The sequence below is a fragment of the Cornus florida genome, unplaced genomic scaffold (assembly GCF_030987335.1).
Source record: "Cornus florida cultivar Cherokee Brave unplaced genomic scaffold, ASM3098733v1 CherokeeBrave_3.0.0_Hap2_Chr09, whole genome shotgun sequence".
Taxonomy (NCBI): domain Eukaryota; kingdom Viridiplantae; phylum Streptophyta; class Magnoliopsida; order Cornales; family Cornaceae; genus Cornus; species Cornus florida.
Genome location: NW_026775579.1, coordinates 83,752,552 through 83,775,596, shown reverse-complemented (window position 1 = coordinate 83,775,596; position 23,045 = coordinate 83,752,552). Strand labels below are relative to the sequence as shown.

Below are 23,045 nucleotides of genomic sequence, written 5' to 3'. Positions count from 1 at the left end.
AAAGCAGATGCAGAGTATGGGGCCAAAATGGTCAAGAAAAAAATTTGGACCATTTCTCGATTTGTGCGTGTCATCCTTGCGCAGGGGCCATGCTAATCTTCTCTGTATCGTTCCAATTTTATCGGATGTCCCCGAAGGGACGGTAGTAAGTTGTGAACAAAACATATATTAGGCGAAGACACTGTAGTTCTTTAACCGATGTGGGACATCTTAACTCTTTTGAAAAACGTGCCTTACACAGCCTAGTTAACTCTACGTTAATAGCCTTCAAACTAGTTTATTACTAATCTAGTCAAACTATATAGCCTTGTAGATATGATGATGCCCAATTGTCCAATCAGGTTCTAAGATGTCTGACAGTAGTATTTTATTGTTTGTTTTTGTTTTTTTTTTGTTTTAAACATCCAAATAATTTCTTGGTGTTAAGAGTTTTAATATAGTTTTAAACATCAATTAAATTGAAAATGTAAAATATTTATATTGTTATTGCGTTCTAGATTTACTGGTATTAAATCCCCAATATAATATTACTTCATGACTTTGTATTTTATTGTGTCCAATAGGGTGCTACAGAACTTATGATATTGTGATGAAATCTAATAAGGATCATTGGTAAAATGTGATCAATTGATATAATTAACCAAGGTGATAAATGGAGCAATTGTTTGCACTATTTTATTGGAAGTGATTTTCACCCCATCTTAAGAGCACCTGCAGCTTGGCTAGAGAATGTATCAATTTGCATTGAAGCGGCCCGACAGAAATAGAATAGTTCCACAACAGCTAGCAGGCTAGCTCGCAAAAAAGCACAAGTCCAAGTTCAATTGGGATTTTTATTTTTTTTTATCTTTTCCTTTGTCAAAATGCCATCATTTGTAGCAAAGATTTTTTTTTCTTTCTAACATTCAAAAACAAATCAGCAAAATTTCTGGGTATAATTAATATCGAAAGGAATTGCCCCAGTGACTTCAGCACTGATAATATGGTGAGTTATTTATTGTTATAAATATAACTTGTAAATATTTTAAATATTCGGTTTTTAATTTATTCTTAAATTTTTTGTGTAGATGATACAAGCTAAAGAGGTATTTCGTAGTCAAACAGGTACTGAATTTGAGTTAGAAAGTTGACATATTGTGAAACATAACATCAATTCTAACTTTTAATCCATATAATGGATGACGTATCATTTAAAGTTGTGTAATATTAATCCTAAATTTTTTAATCCATATAATGGATAATGTATTGTTTAAAATTATAATATTAGCCGTATATTTTTTAATCCATATAATGGATAATGTAATGTTTAAAGTTATAATATTAATCTTATTTTTTAACCCATATAGTGAGTGTTCATTATATAAGACAAAAAATATAACCGTTAGGAAAAAGTTCCAAAAAATAAAATAAATTTTTTTTTTTTTTTTTGGAGAGCGTAAATTCAGAGAGCCTGATGGAATAACTGTTTTTAGAGAGCGAAAGTAGCCGATGTGGCTCTTAGGATTGCTAACGTGACTCTTGAAAAAGTTGAAATGGTATTTTTAAAGAGCCAAAATCCGGAAAGATTAGTGCGAATGCTCTCACCGTAATAAAATTTTCATTCTATAATTATAAACTGATTAATCTAAGTGCTCAAACCAACTACTACTACTACCAAAAAAAAAAAAATCGATTTTTTATTACATATATGAGATGTGCAAAAGGGAACAGATGGTAGTGCATGTTTATATTCATAATTCAGCTGAAGCATAGATGGGTTGGGTCACATGTAGTTTCTTAATGAAAGTCATCAAGGCACAACTTATGTTCTAAAAGGAGAGTAAAATACAATGGTTCTAATTTTTAAGATAAATGACCCAAATTTGTACTATAATGGTATGGAGGAGGCTAAAAAATGACCCAAAATCTCTCTTTTCATATGTGGTTTATGTTCCTTTCATAAAAAAAATTCTTTGAAACCAAACGTAAAAGGAATTTAGGTTTCACATTAACTAATTTGACAATGAAACTAAAATTAATTATGGTTACACCGACAGACTATGAGCTCGATAATTCTTCCTCATGGAAGCAATTAGGTTGAGTTCCAACAGAGTAGTGTGCTTTTGTAGTGTGAGCATTTGCTTGTTTCCATACTTAGGTCTTATGTTTATGACCTACTTTTTGAAAGATAGAAAGGTAGTAGATTATAGAGTGCCAAGTAGTATGAGACTGGAGAAGAAGTCAATGCCAAATCGGAGGTTTGGAGGGAAGTTTTCGAATTAAAAAGGTTTAAGATAAGCAAAAATAAAACTGAATATATGGATTTTAACTTTGGTAAATATAGAAATACAAATGAGGATATAGTGAATTGAGGATCAAGAGGTACAAAAAAGTTAACATTGTCTTTATTTAGACTCACACATAGGCACATATGAATTCTAGATATTTGTTCTTTCAACAAAAGCTAGGCACTTAAAGAAATTACACCATCTCTGAACACCATGATAAAACACTACAAACTCACAACAACAATGGTCCTCGAGCAACTAAGGGAGGCAGGCTCGCGTGTTTATTCATCTTTCCAGGAGGACAATGGGGGAGTGTTTGATTCCTTCCAAGATATTATAACGCCCCCAAATCTTTCACCTTTAACAGCATCAGCAATAGTTTCGAGTTCAGCCATTTCTTCCTTTGTTAGCTGCACGGATAAAGCACCAATGTTTTGTTTAAAGTTTTCGATCTTGGTAGTGCCAGGTATGGGGCACACGTCATTTCCTTGGTGATGGACCCAGGCCAATGCGAGCTGTGATGGAGTGCATCCCTTGCTTGCTGCCATAGCATTTACCCGCTCAAATAAGTTTTTGTTATGCTCCACATTCTCAGGTTGGAACTTTGGTAGATGCTGCAAAAGATGAAATATATACTTCAGTGTAAACGAACTTCAAACACAGCACCAAAAGGGCCTACTTTAGGTAAGTTGTCCGACTTCTTAACATGCAGGCACCACGTAAGCATGTCACACGAAATTTTTTAAAACGGCTACTTTTTCAACCACTTGATAATTTTTTTATTATATATTTGAATAGAATACTTCTTTTAATACATTTAAATTAATATATTTTTTACAATAAAAATAAATTACATATAAAAAGAAATAGTAAAGAAAAAAACCAAAACACAAAAAAACAAAAAAACAAAAAAAAAAAAAAAAAATGGAAAAAGAACCCAGCAGTTGTGGGCCAAAAAAAAAAAAAGAGCCGTTCTGCAGTGTTTGTTTGGCTCGCAATGCTATTGTTAGCAGTTGCGATGTACTTTGCTATCCTCCTCCTGGGTCTCACAAATTGCTAGCATTATACCAATTCAAAGGCTAGCAATACTGACTCATTTGCTAGCAAAAAGCTATCCATACCGGTTGCTCTAATATATATATATATATAACATCCAAACAATCATTGCTGTTAGAAGTATAATATTATATCTTTTGCATCAATTAAATTGAAAATGGAACACATCATATTATTATTGCACGATGTATTTTATTATGTAATAATATAGAGTAACATATTTAAAAAATGATATACTTGTCTACTTACTCGTGAGTAGAAAGTTCATGCTTACCCTGATGTGGTGTAAAAGTAATGTGATGAGTTTTCATAAAATAGAAAATAATAAAAATAAATAAATAAAAAATTAAATACTTTCCAGGTCAACCCAAAAGGATGCAAATCAAATCCTGATCTAACTCTCTCCCTCTCTTTTTTCTCTCTCAAACTACTCCCTAAAATCCTAATCTACTAATACTGAAAGTTTTGACTTTTATCTTTTATGATTTAATGTGCAATCCTTATATATACTTATCAATTGTTTTTATCTAAAGTACACCCAATTACATAAAATCTAGTTCACATGGTTGATACATGATTTATTGATTACATGATAGATTGTTATTACTTATTTCGTCTTCTTTTTCTTTTGGCGGAAAACAATTATCTATATATCATTACATTTATAATTATTTTTTCTATTCATCATCCAGAACTTTATTGGTATCTTGTAATATTATTTTATTTAAGTTATTCTTTTTATTCATCATCTAGAACTTTGTTTGTATCTTGTAATATTATATCATTTAAAAAATTAACTTAAAATATTTTTTCTCGACAAAATCTCATTCTCATTCACTCCCTGAACATAAAGAGTAGTGTGAGAGAGAGGGGGAGAAAAAGTTAGATTTGGATCATATTGGGCTTAATCCGAATAACCTCTCAAAACTATTAATATTTATTATTTTCTATTTTAGAGAAGAAAGTATGAACTTCCTGCAAGTAAGCAAATATTGTCCTTTAAAAAATACATGTGACAGTAACCTATTGTTTGATGAGATTTAAATAAGGCTTAGCGATATAAAGTCATCAATAATTGATCAAATTAATTATTAACCACTATAACCTCATCATGAAAAACTCTCTCTTCTAAAATTGTAAATCGATTAATCAAGTCCAACCATGATTAACATTTTGTAAGTTAAGTTACTTCTTTAGGATCTCAATTTATGTTACTTTTCATAAAATTCATAAAACCAAACGTAGAAACAAATTAGTTTTCCCACTAATTGATTTGACAATGAAACAAAAATTAGGTACTATTTTTGGTTTGCTACATCGACTGACCATGAACTCGAGAATTCTTCCTCACGGAAGCAATTAGGTTGAATTCAGCCTCGAGGTGTAAATTACACCAACAAAGTACTCTGCTTTTGTAGGGTGAGCATTTGATGTAGTATATATTTGGCAACTGTTTTCATTTTCATTTTGCATTTTTGTTTATTACAACAAACCCTCACTAAGATGCTTGTTCATAAAAGGGAGTAAGGAAAAATTCAAAACTAATATATGTGACAGGAGAAGAGACGTGGACACAAAAATGGTCATGCAGTCATACCATACAACAACATATTTTAGTGTGATCATTCAAAATTGTGACTATAATTACACAAGTACAATGACTAACTAGACAATTTTAGAGGCCTTCTAAGTAATTTAGACAAGGAAAAAACAAAAACCCTTCTAACAAGTGAATTACTCATGAAAGAGAGTAATTTCAATATTTAGGGCTGATTAAAGAGGTATTAGAAAAAATCAGCAATATGATGGTATTGATAAACTAAGTACTTAAATTTTGCTATTCTGATAAGAAACAATAGAAAGAAAAACCGATAGTAAATAATTTACAAATCCGTATTTAAGGAAATATAAGACTCAAAACATTAAGATATAACTAGCATTTAAATTTATGTAGCTCAACAACCGCTAAACTTCACTGAAACAAACATGATCTAGCATTTTTCCTTCCTATTTCTTGTGTTTTCATGAACATATAGAAAACAGTTGCATTTTTGGCTGAGACATTCATCAAACTTTTAAGAATTTGTACAACTTAAAAGAAGTTGTAAAGAGAAAAAAATTGTTTAAGAATTAAATTTTATTCAACAATTGTTTACTTTGATTCCACTTTGTCATTTTACCTTGATGAAATTATTAGCATTTTAACTTAAACAAAATTTAACAAAACATAGGTAGCAAGAAAAAAAAATAAAGAAGTGCTTTAATAATTTATACAAGAAGTTATAAAATTTGTGGTCTAACATGTGACAACTAAAAATATTAATATATGTGATAAATATTATTGTTGTTGTCATTACTGTTATATATCACAATATTTTAAATATTTTAGTTTTTACTACTTCTTATGAATTGATTTACAAAGAAGTTCATTTAATTTTATTAAATACAAGGAGACATTAGAATTTTTTTTCTCTCTCTTGAATTCATATAATAGATATTATAGTTTTGCTATATATATATATATATATATATATATATATATATATATATATATTATAGTTGTGTATATATATACATGTAAATAAACAATGATATATTATTTAAAATTCTACTAACAATGAACTTATATATTTATTTTATAAGATTTCAACTTTCAAAAGTAAGCTAAAAATGTCCGAATTAAAATTTTAAATGAGCTTTAAGGTGACACAACCTTGTATTTATTTTAGAATTCATAATTATTGGGACAATAAATAACTGTTTTGAAAATTTTTGGGGAGGGGCCGATTAAAAATTTATATGAATTATAGAGGTCACAAATATAATATAACAATTTTATTGGGGTATAATAAGGATTTGGAAAAAATTTAGGGGGGGCCATGGCCCATGCATGCCTCCCTAGCTCCACCTTGACTAGCTAAGTGTAACGGGTGGGCGCCTACTCATTTATCCAAAAGCTCAAGTTGTTGGGAAATACTGCATACACATCCATTTATCATTCTCTCATCCGGATCTGACCACCTGAACTCGTGATGCCCTCGTTGCGGTCGGACCACCCTGCCTACCCGGGGTGGCTCACCCAGACGCTTCGTGTAGCACCAGATCAAGAGCTACGTCTGACTCTGATACTAACTGTAATGGGTGGGCGCTTACCCATTTACCCAAAAGCTCAAACTGTTGAGTAATTTTCTATACCCACCCATTTATACCCAATTACACTAAAACACTTGCAGGACATGACTAGAAGCGTTCTAATATATATATATATATATAATTTCGTTCAGTTTCTCCCTGGTGTGCAGGGAGCAATATATGCGACTTCAATTTCAGTCATTAGATTTCAATAGAAAACAATTATATTAGTTATTTCTGGTTTTTTAAGATTCTAAAACCACTTAATTTGAGTATTTTAAATAAAATTAAACAAACCTTATAATAAGAAGCTATTAATAATGAAAAAATTAAACAAATAATTCCACTAACATTGTTTAGATATATAAGAGTGATAGAGAGTAGTTGAGTCTTTCTATTACGGGAAAAAAAAATCTAAGAATTATCTTATACCATCAGTTGTGATGATAACTCCCAAAAAAATTTTATCTTCTTTCATTTTTAATATTAGCTAGGGAAAAAAAAGAAAAAAAAAGAAAAAAAAAAAAACCTCAACACTTGGAGAAACAAATTGATTACACAAGGATACTAACTAAAAAAAATGTCTCCTATGTGAAGCTATTCATAATCATGTATCGAGAAAGAAGTATGTTGAGTGAGATACTAACCTCTGCGAGAAATTTACTCGATATATGACACGGCTAAGTCAGCTGAAAGACGAAAAAGAAACGTTTTGAACACTTTCAAAACACAACAGGTTTTGTAACTATTTTTTCCACAAGTGCCTGGCATGTGTTTAAGAACCGAATAAATAGAATGTATATGTATATTTATGTGTATTCATGTATATGCACATATTTATAAATAAACAAATGTAGGTACACTATATATATATATGTATATATATATATTTCGGCAAGTAAGCCTACAACTTAACTCTTACTGTTACATTTCCTATAAAACTGTTCAATTTCATAACATTATAACTCTTATCTATCTTATATTAGCCTTGTTGGATGTCCATAACGAAGTGCAAAAAGGAAATGCTCACGGTTACATGGAATCCCGGTGTCATCAATTGATCTAACCAATCACTGTAATCTGCTTCTTAACTCTATTTCTACAATTGTAAATTGATTATCGAGGGCTCTTAGGAAGCACAGATGCAGTTACGTGACGGTATCAAACACTTGTCGGATACGGTTTAAATACGTCTCTGATACGATTAGTTAGAAATATCTGAATATTGTATAGAGGAAGAAATTGTTCCTACCTGCAGGTCAGTCATCTCCAGCTAATTAATCTGTTTACGGAGTCCTAAGTAATGAGAGACTAGGAGGGGTCGATGCCAAATTGGAGGTTCGAAGGAAAGTTCTAGAATTAATTTTTTTTTAAATAAATAGAAATTATACTGAATATATGGAGTGTAACTTTTGTAAAATTAAAAATATAAAATGAAGATATAGTGAGAATTGATTAAGTATGGAAACTATACAAATTGTGGGGAGAGAGAAAGAGAGAAATTAAGTTGATTAAGTATGTATATGTATATATATATATATATATATATATATATATATATATATATATATTTTAACCGAGAGAGAGAGGAGGAGGGGGAAATTGTGCGAGACTCCATACAAATTGGTAGGAGAAGGCAGACATGAAAGAGTAAAAAAGTTGGAGTTTCAGAGGGAGGTCCACGGTAAGCTTCTGGTGGAGACTCAAAGTGAATGAAAAGACGCGTGGAAGAAAGGAAGGGGTACTGTAGGAAACTGAAGAATTACGAGGGTGTTTTGGTAAAAGCAGATGCAGCGGTTGAGGGCAAAATGGGCAAAAAAAATTTGGACCATTTTCTCGATTTGTGCGTGTCATCCTTGCGCAGGGGCCATGCTAATCTTCTCTGTTTCTTTAACCAATGTGGGATGCACCTTAGCTCTTTGAAACAAGTGCTATACAAAAGCCTATTAGCCTACAGCTTAACTCTACGTAACCACGAGTAGCCATTTTGGAGGACAAGGATCCCACTAGACTGAATTCTGTTAGAAGCAACCCATTAATTCAAGATTCCTGTTTCTTGAACAATGTTATGGATTCAAAAGTACTAATTTGTTCAAATATTAGCCATGGATTGTTAAAATGCACAAATTTATATACACCAATCAAATTGATATATTGGCATATATTGCATATCAACTTAAAAGGAATAATGTCATAATCCTAGTTTGAACATTAATTGCAAAAATGTAATCACTAATTTGATTAGCAATGTTAGCGAGCGATAGATTGGAATGGATTTGTGTGTAAAATCAGTAATGTTGACACCAATCAAATTTAAAATGTTATGTCACACCATTATATCAATAATGCAACACTTTTAATTTCTTTAAATTAAAGATTGGAATAAAATATAATAAAAAAAAAGTGTTTATTTTAGAAATAATTATGTTGCACGAGTTTACATTATTTTTACTCTTTTTTTTTTTTTTTTTTTTTTTGGAAGTTAAAGCAACCAACATATATGGTATGGGATGGGGACTACTCGAACTTGGGCCATTCGACCATTACCACCAAAACCCTACCAACTAGGCTATCACACCACAGATTGGACTTAATGGTCCAGTGGCACTGTAAATGACACCCAAATTCAAAGGTGAGTTGTGTGGGAACGGAAGCAATTGCGTAAGCAGTTAACCTTTAACGACAACTTCAGTGTTCCTGTAGTCACAATTTCTCTCTCAAATAGAATCTCTCTATAAATACCCTTCCTAGCACTTGCTCTGTAGTCTGAGGTTTATATACTATATACAGGAAATGGCGAGAGCGGGGAGGATGAAGTTAGGTTCACAAGGTCTAGAAGTATCAGCACAAGGTCTAGGCTGCATGGGCATGTCCTCCTTCTACGGCCCTCCGAAGCCCGATTCCGACGTGATCGCCCTCATCCACCACACCATTAACTCCGGCGTCACCTTCCTCGACACCTCCGACTATTACGGTCCCTTCACCAAGGAAATCCTCATTGCCAAGTTACACACACACACACACACACACACATATATATATTCACTACTTGCCAAGTTCTATATGCTCTGCTTACTAAAATCAATTAACACAGATATTTTATTTAGCTAATTAATTGGTCGAATTAATTTATGATTAGGCTCTGAAGGGAGGGTTTAGAGAGAGGGTTGAATTAGGAACGAAGTTCAGTAGCTTCTTTTCCAATGGCAAGGTGCATAGGCGCTGTGATCCGGCATATGTTCGGGCTGCCTGTGAGGGCAGCTTGAAGCGGCTCGACATCGATTGCATAGATCTCTATTACCAGCATCGCGTTGACATTACCGTCCCCATTGAAGTCACGGTACCTACTATTCTATTCGCTTTCTGCTTTGTGTTATTGTAATTTATGATAGATATAAGAAATTGAAAATCAACAAACTGTTTGTTTTCCAATTGTCCACGCACTGCTTGATAAATGTCAGCCAAATGCAATTGTTTTAAATATGTTCATCAAAACACAAGAAATAGGAAGAAAATATTAAAATCAATTCAAACAAATTGAGTGAAGTTTAGCATCTTTTTTACATGGTTGGGTACAATGGGAGGAGAAAGAAACTAAAGATATGCTCTCATATGGTATGACCACCTTGTGTCCACTTCACTTAACTATCATATTTGCATCTCTTTTCCGAACAAGTATCTACGCATTCCTAATCCGTTTTATGTCATGTACTCATGTTTATTCCCCAGATGAGAGAACTCAAGAAGTTGGTTGAAGAGGGTAAAATAAAGTATGTAGGTTATCCAAGGCTCCTGCTTCAACAATTAGAAGGGCAAATGCAGTTTATCCGATAACAGTTGTATAGTTGGAGTGGTCGTTATGGACAAGATATGCAGGGAAAAAAGTTATTCCTACTTGCAGGTAAGGCATTAGTGGTACTAATTGCTAACTTATATGCTAGGAAATAACAGACAATTTTAAGCTCTAGTTTTGTCCACCATAATTTGTCAGAGAACATAGCATTGGGATTGTTGCATATAGTCCTCTAGGACAAGGATTCCTGTCTTCAGGTCCCAAGATAGTTGAGAAGTTGTCAAGTGGCAACATTGGTAAGGTTAATGCTTATGCAGTGCCTGCGTGTCAAGGAGTGGGACAATAGGCCTAAATTTGGTCCTTTTGATGCTGCGTGTTTGCAGTTCTTTCACACTGAAATATATATTTCATCTTTTGCAGCTTCTGCCAAAGTTCCAACCTGAGAATGTTGAGCATAACAAGAACTTGTTTAAGCAAGTAAATGCTATGGCAGAAAGCAAGGGATGCACACCAGCACAGCTCGCATTGGCCTAGGTCCATCACCAAGGAAATGATGTGCGTCCCATACCCGGCACCACCAAGATTGATTACTTTAACCAAAACATTGGGGGCATTTCACCAAATGTGCTCAACTCGAAGCCATAGCTTCAGCTGATGCTGTTAAAGGTGATAGATTTGGGGGCATTTCAATCACTTGGAGGGAATCAAACACTCTCCCATTGTCCTTGTGGAAAGGCGAATAAACACACGCCTCTGCCTCCTCTAGTTCCTTGAGGTCCAATGTTGTGATGATTTTGTATTGTTTTAGAACTTGTTGGCTTGTGTTCAAGAACATAATAAATAGAATAACTTCTGCAAGTAGGAATAACTTCTTACTCAGAATCTCTTGTCCATAATGACCACTTCAACTGTACGTCCTTCTGATTGTTGAAGCAGAGGCCTCGGATAAACCTACATATTTTATTTTACCCTCTTCAACTAGTTTCTTGAGTTCTCCCATCTGGCATAAACATCGGTACAAGGCATCAAAAGGGTTAGGGACCAGTGTTGACAAGTCTTATGGTTCGTGGTCTCGGCTGCTACCCGGAAAATAGGGAGGTTACGTTACCTATCCAAGAAGTTACCCTCAGCAGCCTCAGGAGAGAAATCATCACGCTCGATAAGATGCTTGTTCAAAAAAGAGATGTACATAAGGAAACATTCAAAAACTAATATATGTGAGAGGGGAAGAGACATGGACACAAGATGGTCATATCATACTACAGCATATCTCAAGTGTGATTACACAACTTTTAAAATAACCTCAAAATATACTTAACAGCTTCCTTGGGGTTGAAGGAGGGGTCAACAGCCTACAACTCTGTATGAAGATAAGGGATGTTTACCAAATCGTAAATTGGTAATTATGAATTAAAATCCATGGACAGAAGAGAAGAGAACCAGAGAATATTATGCTTACTAAACCAGACAGGATTTGACAATGAGTAAGAATAATGAAAAGAAGAAAAGAAATAAAACCCTTCTAAGAACTGAATTATTAATGAAAAAGTAATCTAAATATTTAGGACTGCTTTAAGAGGTATTAAAAAAATCAGGTGATAAGAAAAAAGAGAAAGGAGAGTCAATAGTAAATAATTTACAAATCCGTATTTATGAAAACATACGAGACTCAAAACATTATTGAGATATAAGTAGCATTTATATTTATGTAGCTCAACAACCGCTAAACTTCACTCTGTTTGTTTCAAATGGATTTAGTATTTTTCCTCCCTATTTCTTGTGTTTTGATAAACATATTCAAAACAGTTGCATTTTTGGCTGAGACATTCCATCAAGCAGTGCATGGACACTTGTAATACAATTCGAAAACACACAATTTGTTGACTTTCATTTGCGTATTCTCAAATTCCTATATATATAGATCAACATGTTGAGTGAAAGAAATGGAATATGATCCATCTTTATCATAAATTACAATAATATAAAAGTGAAAGAGAAGTGTTTTGTACCGTGACTTCGATGATGATGCTAGTGTCGACGCGATGCCGATAATAGTGATCTAAGAAATTAATGTCGAGCTGCTTCAAGCTGACCTCGCAGGTGGCCCACACATACGCCGGATCATAGCGAATTTAAATCTCGTCGGAAAAGCTGCAACCGAACTTCGTTGAGAGCCTGATCACAAATTAATTCGTCAATTAGGTAAAAAATTAGGGTTAATTACAATAAGTTGATCTGCAATTGAAAGTGAAATTGTAAGTACCATGGCGATGAGGATTTTATTGATGAAGGTGACGCCGGAGTTAATGGCGGAGTCAGGCTGCATCCTCCTCACTCTCTCCATCTACCCTCAATATAGCTATATATAACCCTCTCTCTCTATATGTCGATATAGCGGCATTTATAGAGAAAGGGAGAGAGAGAGAGAGAGAGTGAAATAGGGGAAGCTGGCAGAGATGAAAGAGGATGTTGGAGTTGCGAATGGAGCTCCTCGGTAAGCTGCTGGTGAGACTCAAAGCGAACGAAAAGACACGTGGAAGAAAGGAGGGGTAGTGTAGGAAACTGATGAATTCGGAGGGTGTTTTGGTAAAAGCAGATGCAGAGTATGGGGCCAAAATGGTCAAGAAAAAAATTTGGACCATTTCTCGATTTGTGCGTGTCATCCTTGCGCAGGGGCCATGCTAATCTTCTCTGTATCGTTCCAATTTTATCGGATGTCCCCGAAGGGACGGTAGTAAGTTGTGAACAAAACATATATTAGGCGAAGACACTGTAGTTCTTTAACCGATGTGGGACATCTTAACTCTTTTGAAAAACGTGCCTTACACAGCCTAGTTAACTCTACGTTAATAGCCTTCAAACTAGTTTATTACTAATCTAGTCAAACTATATAGCCTTGTAGATATGATGATGCCCAATTGTCCAATCAGGTTCTAAGATGTCTGACAGTAGTATTTTATTGTTTGTTTTTGTTTTTTTTTTGTTTTAAACATCCAAATAATTTCTTGGTGTTAAGAGTTTTAATATAGTTTTAAACATCAATTAAATTGAAAATGTAAAATATTTATATTGTTATTGCGTTCTAGATTTACTGGTATTAAATCCCCAATATAATATTACTTCATGACTTTGTATTTTATTGTGTCCAATAGGGTGCTACAGAACTTATCATATTGTGATGAAATCTAATAAGGATCATTGGTAAAATGTGATCAATTGATATAATTAACCAAGGTGATAAATGGAGCAATTGTTTGCACTATTTTATTGGAGGTGATTTTCACCCCATCTTAAGAGCACCTGCAGCTTGGCTAGAGAAAGTATCAATTTGCATTGAAGCGGCCCGACAGAAATAGAATAGTTCCACAACAGCTAGCGGGCTAGCTCGCAAAAAAGCACGAGTCCAAGTTCAATTGGGATTTTTATTTTTTTTTATCTTTTCCTTTGTCAAAATGCCATCATTTGTAGCAAAGATTTTTTTTTCTTTCTAACATTCAAAAACAAATCAGCAAAATTTCTGGGTATAATTAATATCGAAAGGAATTGCCCCAGTGACTTGTAACTTGTAATTAATATGGTGAGTTATTTATTGTTATAAATATAACTTGTAAATATTTTAAATATTCGATTTTTAATTTATTCTTAAATTTTTTGTGTAGATGATACAAGCTAAAGAGGTATTTCGTAGTCAAACAGGTACTGAATTTGAGTTAGAAAGTTGACATATTGTGAAACATAACATCAATCCTAACTTTTAATCCATATAATGGATGACGTATCATTTAAAGTTGTGTAATATTAATCCTAAATTTTTTAATCCATATAATGGATAATGTATTGTTTAAAATTATAATATTAGCCGTATATTTTTTAATCCATATAATGGATAATGTAATGTTTAAAGTTATAATATTAATCTTATTTTTTAACCCATATAGTGAGTGTTCATTATATAAGATAAAAAATATAACCGTTAGGAAAAAGTTCCAAAAAATAAAATAATTTTTTTTTTTTTTTTTTTGGAGAGCGTAAATTCAGAGAGCCTGATGGAGTAACTGTTTTTAGAGAGCGAAAGTAGCCGATGTGGCTCTTAGGATTGCTAACGTGACTCTTGAAAAAGTTGAAATGGTATTTTTAAAGAGCCAAAATCCGGAAAGATTAGTGCGAATGCTCTCACCGTAATAAAATTTTCATTCTATAATTATAAACTGATTAATCTAAGTGCTCAAACCAACTACTACTACTACCAAAAAACAAAAAATCGATTTTTTATTACATATATGAGATGTGCAAAAGGGAACAGATGGTAGTGCATGTTTATATTCATAATTCAGCTGAAGCATAGATGGGTTGGGTCACATGTGGTTTCTTAATGAAAGTCATCAAGGCACAACTTATGTTCTAAAAGGAGAGTAAAATACAATGGTTCTAATTTTTAAGATAAATGACCCAAATTTGTACTATAATGGTATGGAGGAGGCTAAAAAATGACCCAAAATCTCTCTTTTCATATGTGGTTTATGTTCCTTTCATAAAAAAAATTCTTTGAAACCAAACGTAAAAGGAATTTAGGTTTCACATTAACTAATTTGACAATGAAACTAAACTTAATTATGGTTACACCGACAGACTATGAGCTCGATAATTCTTCCTCATGGAAGCAATTAGGTTGAGTTCCAACAGAGTAGTGTGCTTTTGTAGTGTGAGCATTTGCTTGTTTCCATACTTAGGTCTTATGTTTATGACCTACTTTTTGAAAGATAGAAAGGTAGTGGATTATAGAGTGCCAAGTAGTATGAGACTGGAGAAGAAGTCAATGCCAAATCGGAGGTTTGGAGGGAAGTTTTCGAATTAAAAAGGTTTAAGATAAGCAAAAATAAAACTGAATATATGGATTTTAACTTTGGTAAATATAGAAATACAAATGAGGATATAGTGAATTGAGGATCAAGAGGTACAAAAAAGTTAACATTGTCTTTATTTAGACTCACACATAGGCACATATGTATTTTAGATATTTGTTCTTTCAACAAAAGCTAGGCACTTAAAGAAATTACACCATCTCTGAACACCATGATAAAACACTACAAACTCACAACAACAATGGTCCTCGAGCAACTAAGGGAGGCAGGCTCGCGTGTTTATTCATCTTTCCAGGAGGACAATGGGGGAGTGTTTGATTCCTTCCAAGATATTATAACGCCCCCAAATCTTTCACCTTTAACAGCATCAGCAATAGTTTCGAGTTCAGCCATTTCTTCCTTTGTTAGCTGCACGGATAAAGCACCAATGTTTTGTTTAAAGTTTTCGATCTTGGTAGTGCCAGGTATGGGGCACACGTCATTTCCTTGGTGATGGACCCAGGCCAATGCGAGCTGTGATGGAGTGCATCCCTTGCTTGCTGCCATAGCATTTACCCGCTCAAATAAGTTTTTGTTATGCTCCACATTCTCAGGTTGGAACTTTGGTAGATGCTGCAAAAGATGAAATATATACTTCAGTGTAAACGAACTTCAAACACACAGCACCAAAAGGGCCTACTTTAGGTAAGTTGTCCAACTCCTTAACATGTAGGCACCACGTAAGCAAGTCACACGACTCACACAACTCCTTGGAGGCTTGAAGGTGGTTTTGTTTTGATATATCATGAAGGCAGTACTATTTAAGGAGAGAGGGAATGGAAATCATATCATTGTGATAATGCCAAAGCAGTTATGTCCAATACTTGAAGCCACTGCTTGTTATCCTATGTCCCTTTTACCCGGTTGGTAGTCACCGCTAGCTAGCAGATTCAAATCTGAGGGGGGAACTGGAAAGAGATTACAGGACAAATTTTTCTCTGTGAGTGGCAATGCATTTGACATTGTGCCCTTATCATCTTGGCTATTCCTTTATATTGTGCTTAATCTACACATATGATCATATCCGAAAATAGCCACTCTGTTTATGAACAAGGGGTCCTCTCTCCAGTCACCACTAACCCTAGACGGGGGACTGCTCTCTCACTCACCTCTCTCCTCTTCTCCTCCAACCACTCTCCTTAAGTCCTACCGGCATGATGTTAACTAAGACAACTATCAAATATAATTTTGATGTCCGCATGCAATATACTCAGTGATCGATGGATAGATTAGAAAGGGTCTCAAAATAAAAAAATAAAATTACTCAGTGAACAACACAATCTTGAGTTTTGGATAAAGTGGAGTCGCAACCAAAGAGATATAATGAAAATAGTTGAGGTCCTTGAGGAACTTTCTATTTCAACAAATTATGCAGTGTTAAATCTAGTCAAAGCTTAGAAAACAACATTACTCAATGCACTCAGTGATCGGTGGACAGTTTAGAAATGGTCTTAAAATAAATAATAAATAAAATTACTCAGTGAACAACACAATCTTGAGTTTTGGATAAAGTAGAGTTGCAACCAAAGAGATGTAATTGAAACAGTTGAGGAACTTTCTATTTCAACAAATTATGCAGTGTTGAATCTAGTAAAAGCTTAGAAAACAACATTATGACTTTGGGGGGTCAGTTCTACCATCACTCAGGCTAAAAGGAGGATAAACTAAAAGAATGGAACAACCTGATTTTTATAAGGTTGTTTGGCGCCATGCTGGATATCACAGGACTGATAGGCTACGAATATGTGAACCATCAAAAGGAAACTTGTTATGTTTTAAATAATATGAGAAGTTCTTTCATCGTCGAGAAAGAAATGCAAACAAGAGGACAACAAGAAAATTCTGAATATTCATACATACCAAATCATTCACGAGCTGGACCCAGCTCTGAGGACTGATTTGGTGTATGTGGATCTACTATCAATCATGATGACCCTTTATACATAATACTACACAGATGATGTAGATAAATTTTGTTATGATTGCTGAAACATAATTCATTCAAAACACAAAATGTTATATGCACAAACCTTTCGGAAGTCATCATCAGAAAACTTCTCAACCAGACTGGGACCTGAAGACAGGAACCCCTGTCCTAGAGGACTGTAAGCCACAATCCCAATGCCAAGTTCCCTGAAAATTTATGGTGCACAAAATTAGAACTTTAAATTTTCTCTCTCCCTAAACATATTAGTTAGCAGTCAGCAGTACTAATGCCTTACCTGCAAGTAGGAATAACTTCTTCCTCCGAATCTCTCGTCCATAATGACCACTCCAACTGCACTGCAGATATCGGGTGAACAGCATGTGCCCTTCTGATTGTTGAAGCAGAGGCCTCGGATAAACCTACATATTTGATTTTACCCTCTTCCACCAGTTTCTTGAGTTCTCCCATCTGGCATAAACATCAGCACATGACATAAAAACAGATTAGGGAACGCTCGATAGGATGTTTGTTCAAAAAAGAGATGCACGCACATAAGGAAACATTCAAAAACTAAAATATGTTACAGGGAAGAGACGTGGACAGAAGATGGTCATACCATACAACAGCAAATCTTTAGTGTGATCACACAAGTTTTAAAATAACCTCAAAATAAGAGATGTTCACCTAATGCTAATTATGAATTCCATTCAAACGTAAAATGCAATTGTCCATTGACAGAAGAGAAGAGAACCAGACAGCCTACTGCTAGTTTTTTCTTCCTATTTCTTGTGTTTTGATGAACACATTTGAAACAGTTGCATTTTTGGCTGAGACATTCATCGAGCAGTGGGTGGACACTTATAATACACTTAGAAAACAGACAATTAATTTGTTAACTTTCATTTGCATATTCTCAAATTCCTATATCAATCAATAAGCATGAGTGAAAGAAATGGAATAGGATCAATCTTCGTCATAAATTAGAGAAAGGGAACTGTTATGTACCGTGACTTCGATAGGGATGCTAGTGTCAACGCGATGCTGATAATAGAGATCAATGCAATCGATGTCGAGCCGCTTCAAGCTGGCCTCGCAGGAGGCCCGGACATACGCCGGATCGCCGCGAATTTGGAAGCCGCCGTCGGAAATGCTGATACCGAACTTGGTCGCTAATTCAGTTCTCTCTCTAAACCCTCCCTTCATAGCCTGATCGATCATAAAGTAATTCAAAATATCAGTGTTAATTAATTACCGTAAGTTGATCTGCAAATAAAATTGAATATATGTATAAGTGTATGTATATGTATACCTTGGCGATGAGGATTTCGTTGATGAAAGGACCGTAGACGTCGGAGGTGTCAAGGAAGGTGACGCCGGAATCAATGGCGTGGTGGATTAGGGCAATCATGTCGGAATCGGGCTTGGGAGGGCCGTAGAAGGCGGACATGCCCATGCAGCCTAGTCCCTGTGCTGATACTTCTAGACCTTGTGAACCTAGCTTCATCCTCCTCACTCCCGCCATCTCCTCTCCTGTATATTATACACACCTCTCTCTCTCTATATGACATAGTGGCAACAGAGCAGGGTATATATAGACAGAGAAAGTGAGTGAAATTGTGAGTACTCGTAGGGAAGATGAATGACTGGTTACTTTGCTGTTTGAAAAAGAAAGAGTGGACGGTTAGATGACACCTTTTTGTTCACTCTCATTTGGACTCAGCTTTCAGTTGCAATCTAAACGACGATGCAAAATGTGGAGAGGAGACACGACACCATGTGGAGACGGCCGGCCACACGGCTAATCTCAAATTCTCATACAAACGAATAGGTCCAAATAATAATAGTATTAATTTAATATGGAAATACTCCCCCTATAGCAATTTAGACGTAGACGGGGAATTTTTAAGGGGACATGCATCGTATCTTTAAAAAGTTATTAATTTGATTCGTTAAATTTTGAAGTGACATTTATTTTGGAATAGACCAAAAAAAGAAAACATGATATTTTTTTTTTTTTTGGATATAGGGAGTAATATTTTTTGATCATTTTATTTATTTATATATTTACATTTGTTAGGGTGTGGCAGGCATGTGTATGATACCATTAATATGGCACTCTAGGAGAAGTGTTTGTGCTTTCTAAATGTGGTTTTACTAGGGCCTTCGATGGGCATACCATTGTGAACAATCTCTCTATATGTGGGGAGCCAAAGTGATTGATGTAGGCATCTCCTCTCCGTGGAACTGATATAATATTATTCAATTTAATCTTCACGTTTGGAGAATCATATGATACCATATGATTCCAAAATGATGGCCAACATAAAAAAATGTGGGTATAATAGTGAAAAGAGAAGTGATAGGTCTTCCGACCTCAATTGCCGACTCCTTCTTCAAACACAACGTGGTTGAAAATGAGTCGTTGTCGACTCCTCCGAATATAATGTGGTTGGGAATGAATTGAGGAGAAAGAAATATTTACCGAATTTTTTTTTAAGAATTCTAATGTGGTCCAACCATATTGTATTCAAAAAAGGAGTCGACAATTGAGATCCAAAAACTTATCATTTCTATAGTGAAAAAGGTAAGATAGGATTGGTGGCCCACATGAGCTCTAAAAATCAAATAAATTTCTCCATAAAAATAGTAGTTTGGGTCATTGGAAGGTCAAACAGTAGGCTCAGGCATTTTTTTAAATAATATTGATAAGACCGTTTTGACCTGAAAATATTCGTTATTTCTAATCCATAATGACCCGACTAGTAGAAAATTGGTTGAGGTAGTCTGCTTTTTTTGCTGAATTCCATGTCCCGAAATAGTGTTATTCAAACTTGTTAAATATTTCAAAATTTTTGTTGGAGGTGTAATCGAGTTCGAATAATTCTTATTTTTGGTATTTAATTTCTTTTTAACAATTAGTTCTGCTATTCCATTTTTCTCATTTTAGACACCATTGAATTTTAGGCTCAATTTTAACTTTTGTTATGCTGTGAGGTTTTATTTACCATAAATACACTTTTTTTTTTTCGATAAGTAAATCATAAATACACATTCATCAAAAGTATATTATATATATTTTTTATTATTAATTTTACTAGCACACCTTAAGATTTGACCAAATATTACATTGAAAAATCTTTTAAAAATTATTATCACTTACATGACAAACGTTTGATCCGTTTATCACTTAAAATGCAAAAGTTACATTGATTATATGTTGACAACTTTTTTCAGGTAAAATATATACTTCTAAAAGTATTTTTTAATTAAAATTAAATTAAAATTCTCATTTGAGTCATTGATTATTTAATTTTTCTCGTACCATCAATTGGTCTAATTATTTTTATACCAACAATAATCATTATTTGACAAGAAATATAAAAAAATAATAATAATCCATTAATTTTTGAAAAAATGATAAGGTCGAAACCGAAACAATTCTCTCCATCATTGAATGCAACAAGTGAGATTTTTTTAGATTTTAAAAAGTAATTCTAGAGGCTATAATCATTAAGCCAACAATGATGACAAAAAAATATAATAATAAAAGCAAATTGAAGATGCCAAAAATATGAAATTGTATGATTGTTGTTAAAGAGAGATTGCCTCGTGTCTCTCGCCCTAAAGTAGGTATTGGGTTTATCTCTCTTAACCATTGTTTTGTTTCTTGTCATTAGTACAGCTCATCTTTTTCTCTCTTTATTAAATGGTTCATTTCTTTCTCTCTTTAGATGCCCTCTTTCTCTCTCTCTCAACTCTCTCTAGGCTGCTTTTTGGTCCCTATATAACTCTTCCATGTACTTTGATTAATGATTTCGATGTCACATGTTTTTGTTGAGGAGATCAAGACTGAAATTGATAGGCTCGAAAAATAATTTTTGGAGAATGAATTGTAAGTTGTTTTTGAGAAATTATTTTCCTCAGTAAAAAATTTTCTTTAAATTAACTACCAAACACCAAAAAATACAAAAAATATTTTTCTCACGTGCTTTTGTTAAGGAGATCAAGAGTGAAATTGATAGGCTCGAAAAATGATTTTTGGAGAATGAATTGTAAGTTGTTTTTGAGAAATTATTTTCCTCCGTAAAAGATTTTCTTTAAATTAACTACCAAACACCAAAAAATACAAAAAATATTTTTTAAAAAATATTTTACGCTCAAACAAATGGAGCTTAATCTTAAAACCATGACAATTTTTTTTTTTTTTTTTATTTTTTTTTATTATAACTCATAACACATTCAACCAATGGGCATTACCCATCTCTCCTCGGAAGTTGAGTGTTTGAGCCCAACTATAGTAATATTGTGAGCGTGTGCGTTTGAAAAAAAATAACGCATCTCAAGTATTTTAAAAGTAAATGTGGTCAAAACATTTAATAATACTACCAAAATTTTCAACATTTCATCAAACATGCATAAATACCCATCCCGTTATTACATGGTAATGGTTCCGGCTAATCATAACATGTAAGAAAAAAAATAAAATAAAGTTAACATAAAACTTATACCCTTGCTTATGCGTAAATTGGTCATTTTTGGTTCGTGACCATGTAAACTACCACATTTTCTTGGTTCCTTATGATAGCCTCTATAATCTGCCTAAGAAAATCATACGGTAAACGTAGAATTAGTAGTAACTAATTAAAAATAACATTCCACATGAACTTGTATTAAACATAAGACAAAACTTTTTGTGCAGATCAGATATAAGATGAACTTTTCCATCTGTCTTAAATATGATCTTCTGGTTAAGATTACCATGGATCAAGTATGCAAAAAATAAAATAATAAAAAAAAGGGTAATGTGCAAAAAACCCCCCTAAACTTTACTCTTTCTTCCAAAAAACCCCCCCGAACTATTTTTTTAACAGAAAATCCCCTAAACTATCACACTTTTTGCAAAAATAAGCCAGGTAACACTGTTCCAGTAAATTTTGGCCGTAAAATAGTCAATTGCATATGCTGTAAATTGAAAATGCCAATCCTACCCTCTTTCTCTCTCTATGTCTAAATTCTTTCCCAAATTACAGACATTGGACCCTGCAATTTATTGTTCTGCAATGAGACATTCACCAATTTGGGAAGAGAACTCAGCGTCGGAGGCACGACACCGGTGAACTGAATGTCCCAGAGCTGCAAAACGAAGAGATTCTGAGACAGGTCCGGGATAGGACCCGTGAACCATCGTCGAGCTCTCCATCTCTAAGCTCACCGCGCCTACCAAAAGCTCATCACACAGCCGCCGGACTAGAGCTCAACACACAGCCGCCGGATTTGTTCTCACAGCCGTCTTCTTGTCTCCCCCAGATCCGTTTCGAGCTCGATCCACCACCGCCGAATCTGTTTTCATCAACCTCGCAATCGCAGCCTCCTCCTCTCCGATCGACCACTACCTCATCGACTGTGGCTCAACTGAATCCATCACCGTCAACGTTGACAACCGCCGTTTCGTCGGCGACTCTCCATAGCTCGAACGATCTCACACAGGGATTCGAACCCACTTCCGAATTTTGTCCCGGTTCATTGTATGCCAGTTCCGGCCCAAGTTCTTGGCTGTAATAAAACAAGAGAATTGACATAGAGAGAGAAGATCTAAGCATTAACGGTGCAATCGCAGCGGCCAAAGTGAAGTCTCCGGCCAAAAAATTGGTGCAATAACAGCGGCCAAACCACTAAAATCTCCTGCAAAAGAGGAGCGGTGCTACACCGAAGTTGTTGATGCAGAGGTCTCGGTAGGAGGAAAATTCTCCACGTTGATGGCGGTGGTGAGCTGGCTGCCGGGCGATTCCGGTGACTTGGAGACCTGTACCACGGCGACACAAGGTCGCCAAGTAGTAGATTTGGACATGCGTCGCCATGAAGTCGACCTTTCCAAGCTGTGATGCACTTACGTAGCCGCAACCTTGCGGTCGCTTTTTCGCGACGCCGATGACCACTGCCGGAGCAGTGCCTCCATCATCGGCCATGAA

At 34.5% G+C, this 23,045-nt stretch overlaps 1 protein-coding gene, 1 long non-coding RNA gene, 2 other non-coding genes and 1 pseudogene across 4 annotated transcripts; all 5 read right to left on the bottom strand.

Annotated features, from left to right (window-relative positions):
* Window positions 1-38: 38 nt before the first annotated feature.
* Window positions 39-141, bottom strand: LOC132275508 (U6 spliceosomal RNA). The gene has a single exon (XR_009470648.1). It is a non-coding gene; the product is annotated as a U6 spliceosomal RNA (small nuclear RNA).
* Window positions 142-2,740: 2,599 nt separating this feature from the next.
* LOC132274746 (uncharacterized) lies at window positions 2,741-12,769 on the bottom strand. The gene is made up of 3 exons (XR_009470497.1): window positions 12,512-12,769; window positions 12,258-12,423; window positions 2,741-2,881 (listed from the first exon to the last, which is right to left on the bottom strand). It is a non-coding gene; the product is annotated as an uncharacterized LOC132274746 (long non-coding RNA).
* LOC132275530 (U6 spliceosomal RNA) lies at window positions 8,273-8,387 on the bottom strand (annotated as a pseudogene).
* A 106-nt stretch (window positions 12,770-12,875) lies between the features above and the next one.
* Window positions 12,876-12,978, bottom strand: LOC132275507 (U6 spliceosomal RNA). The gene has a single exon (XR_009470647.1). It is a non-coding gene; the product is annotated as a U6 spliceosomal RNA (small nuclear RNA).
* Window positions 12,979-15,159: 2,181 nt separating this feature from the next.
* LOC132274740 (probable aldo-keto reductase 2) lies at window positions 15,160-18,867 on the bottom strand. Its single transcript, XM_059776077.1, has 5 exons — window positions 18,386-18,867; window positions 18,082-18,282; window positions 17,372-17,544; window positions 17,180-17,282; window positions 15,160-15,722 (listed from the first exon to the last, which is right to left on the bottom strand). Exons 1-5 carry the CDS (start codon window positions 18,596-18,598, stop codon window positions 15,390-15,392), a joined length of 1,023 nt encoding a protein of 340 aa, XP_059632060.1. The 5' UTR covers window positions 18,599-18,867; the 3' UTR covers window positions 15,160-15,389.
* Window positions 18,868-23,045: the final 4,178 nt, after the last annotated feature.

What these genes read in the sequence shown, in the direction of transcription:
- LOC132274740 (XM_059776077.1), bottom strand. Translation starts at nt 18,598, where the DNA reads ATGGCGGGAGTGAGGAGGATGAAGCTAGGTTCACAAGGTCTAGAAGTA. An exon ending in GCATCCCTATCGAAGTCACG is followed by an intron (nt 17,545 to 18,081) that starts GTACATAACAGT and finishes TGTTTATGCCAG; the next exon opens with ATGGGAGAACTCAAGAAACT. An exon ending in CTGATGATGACTTCCGAAAG is followed by an intron (nt 15,723 to 17,179) that starts GTTTGTGCATAT and finishes CATCTTTTGCAG; the next exon opens with CATCTACCAAAGTTCCAACC.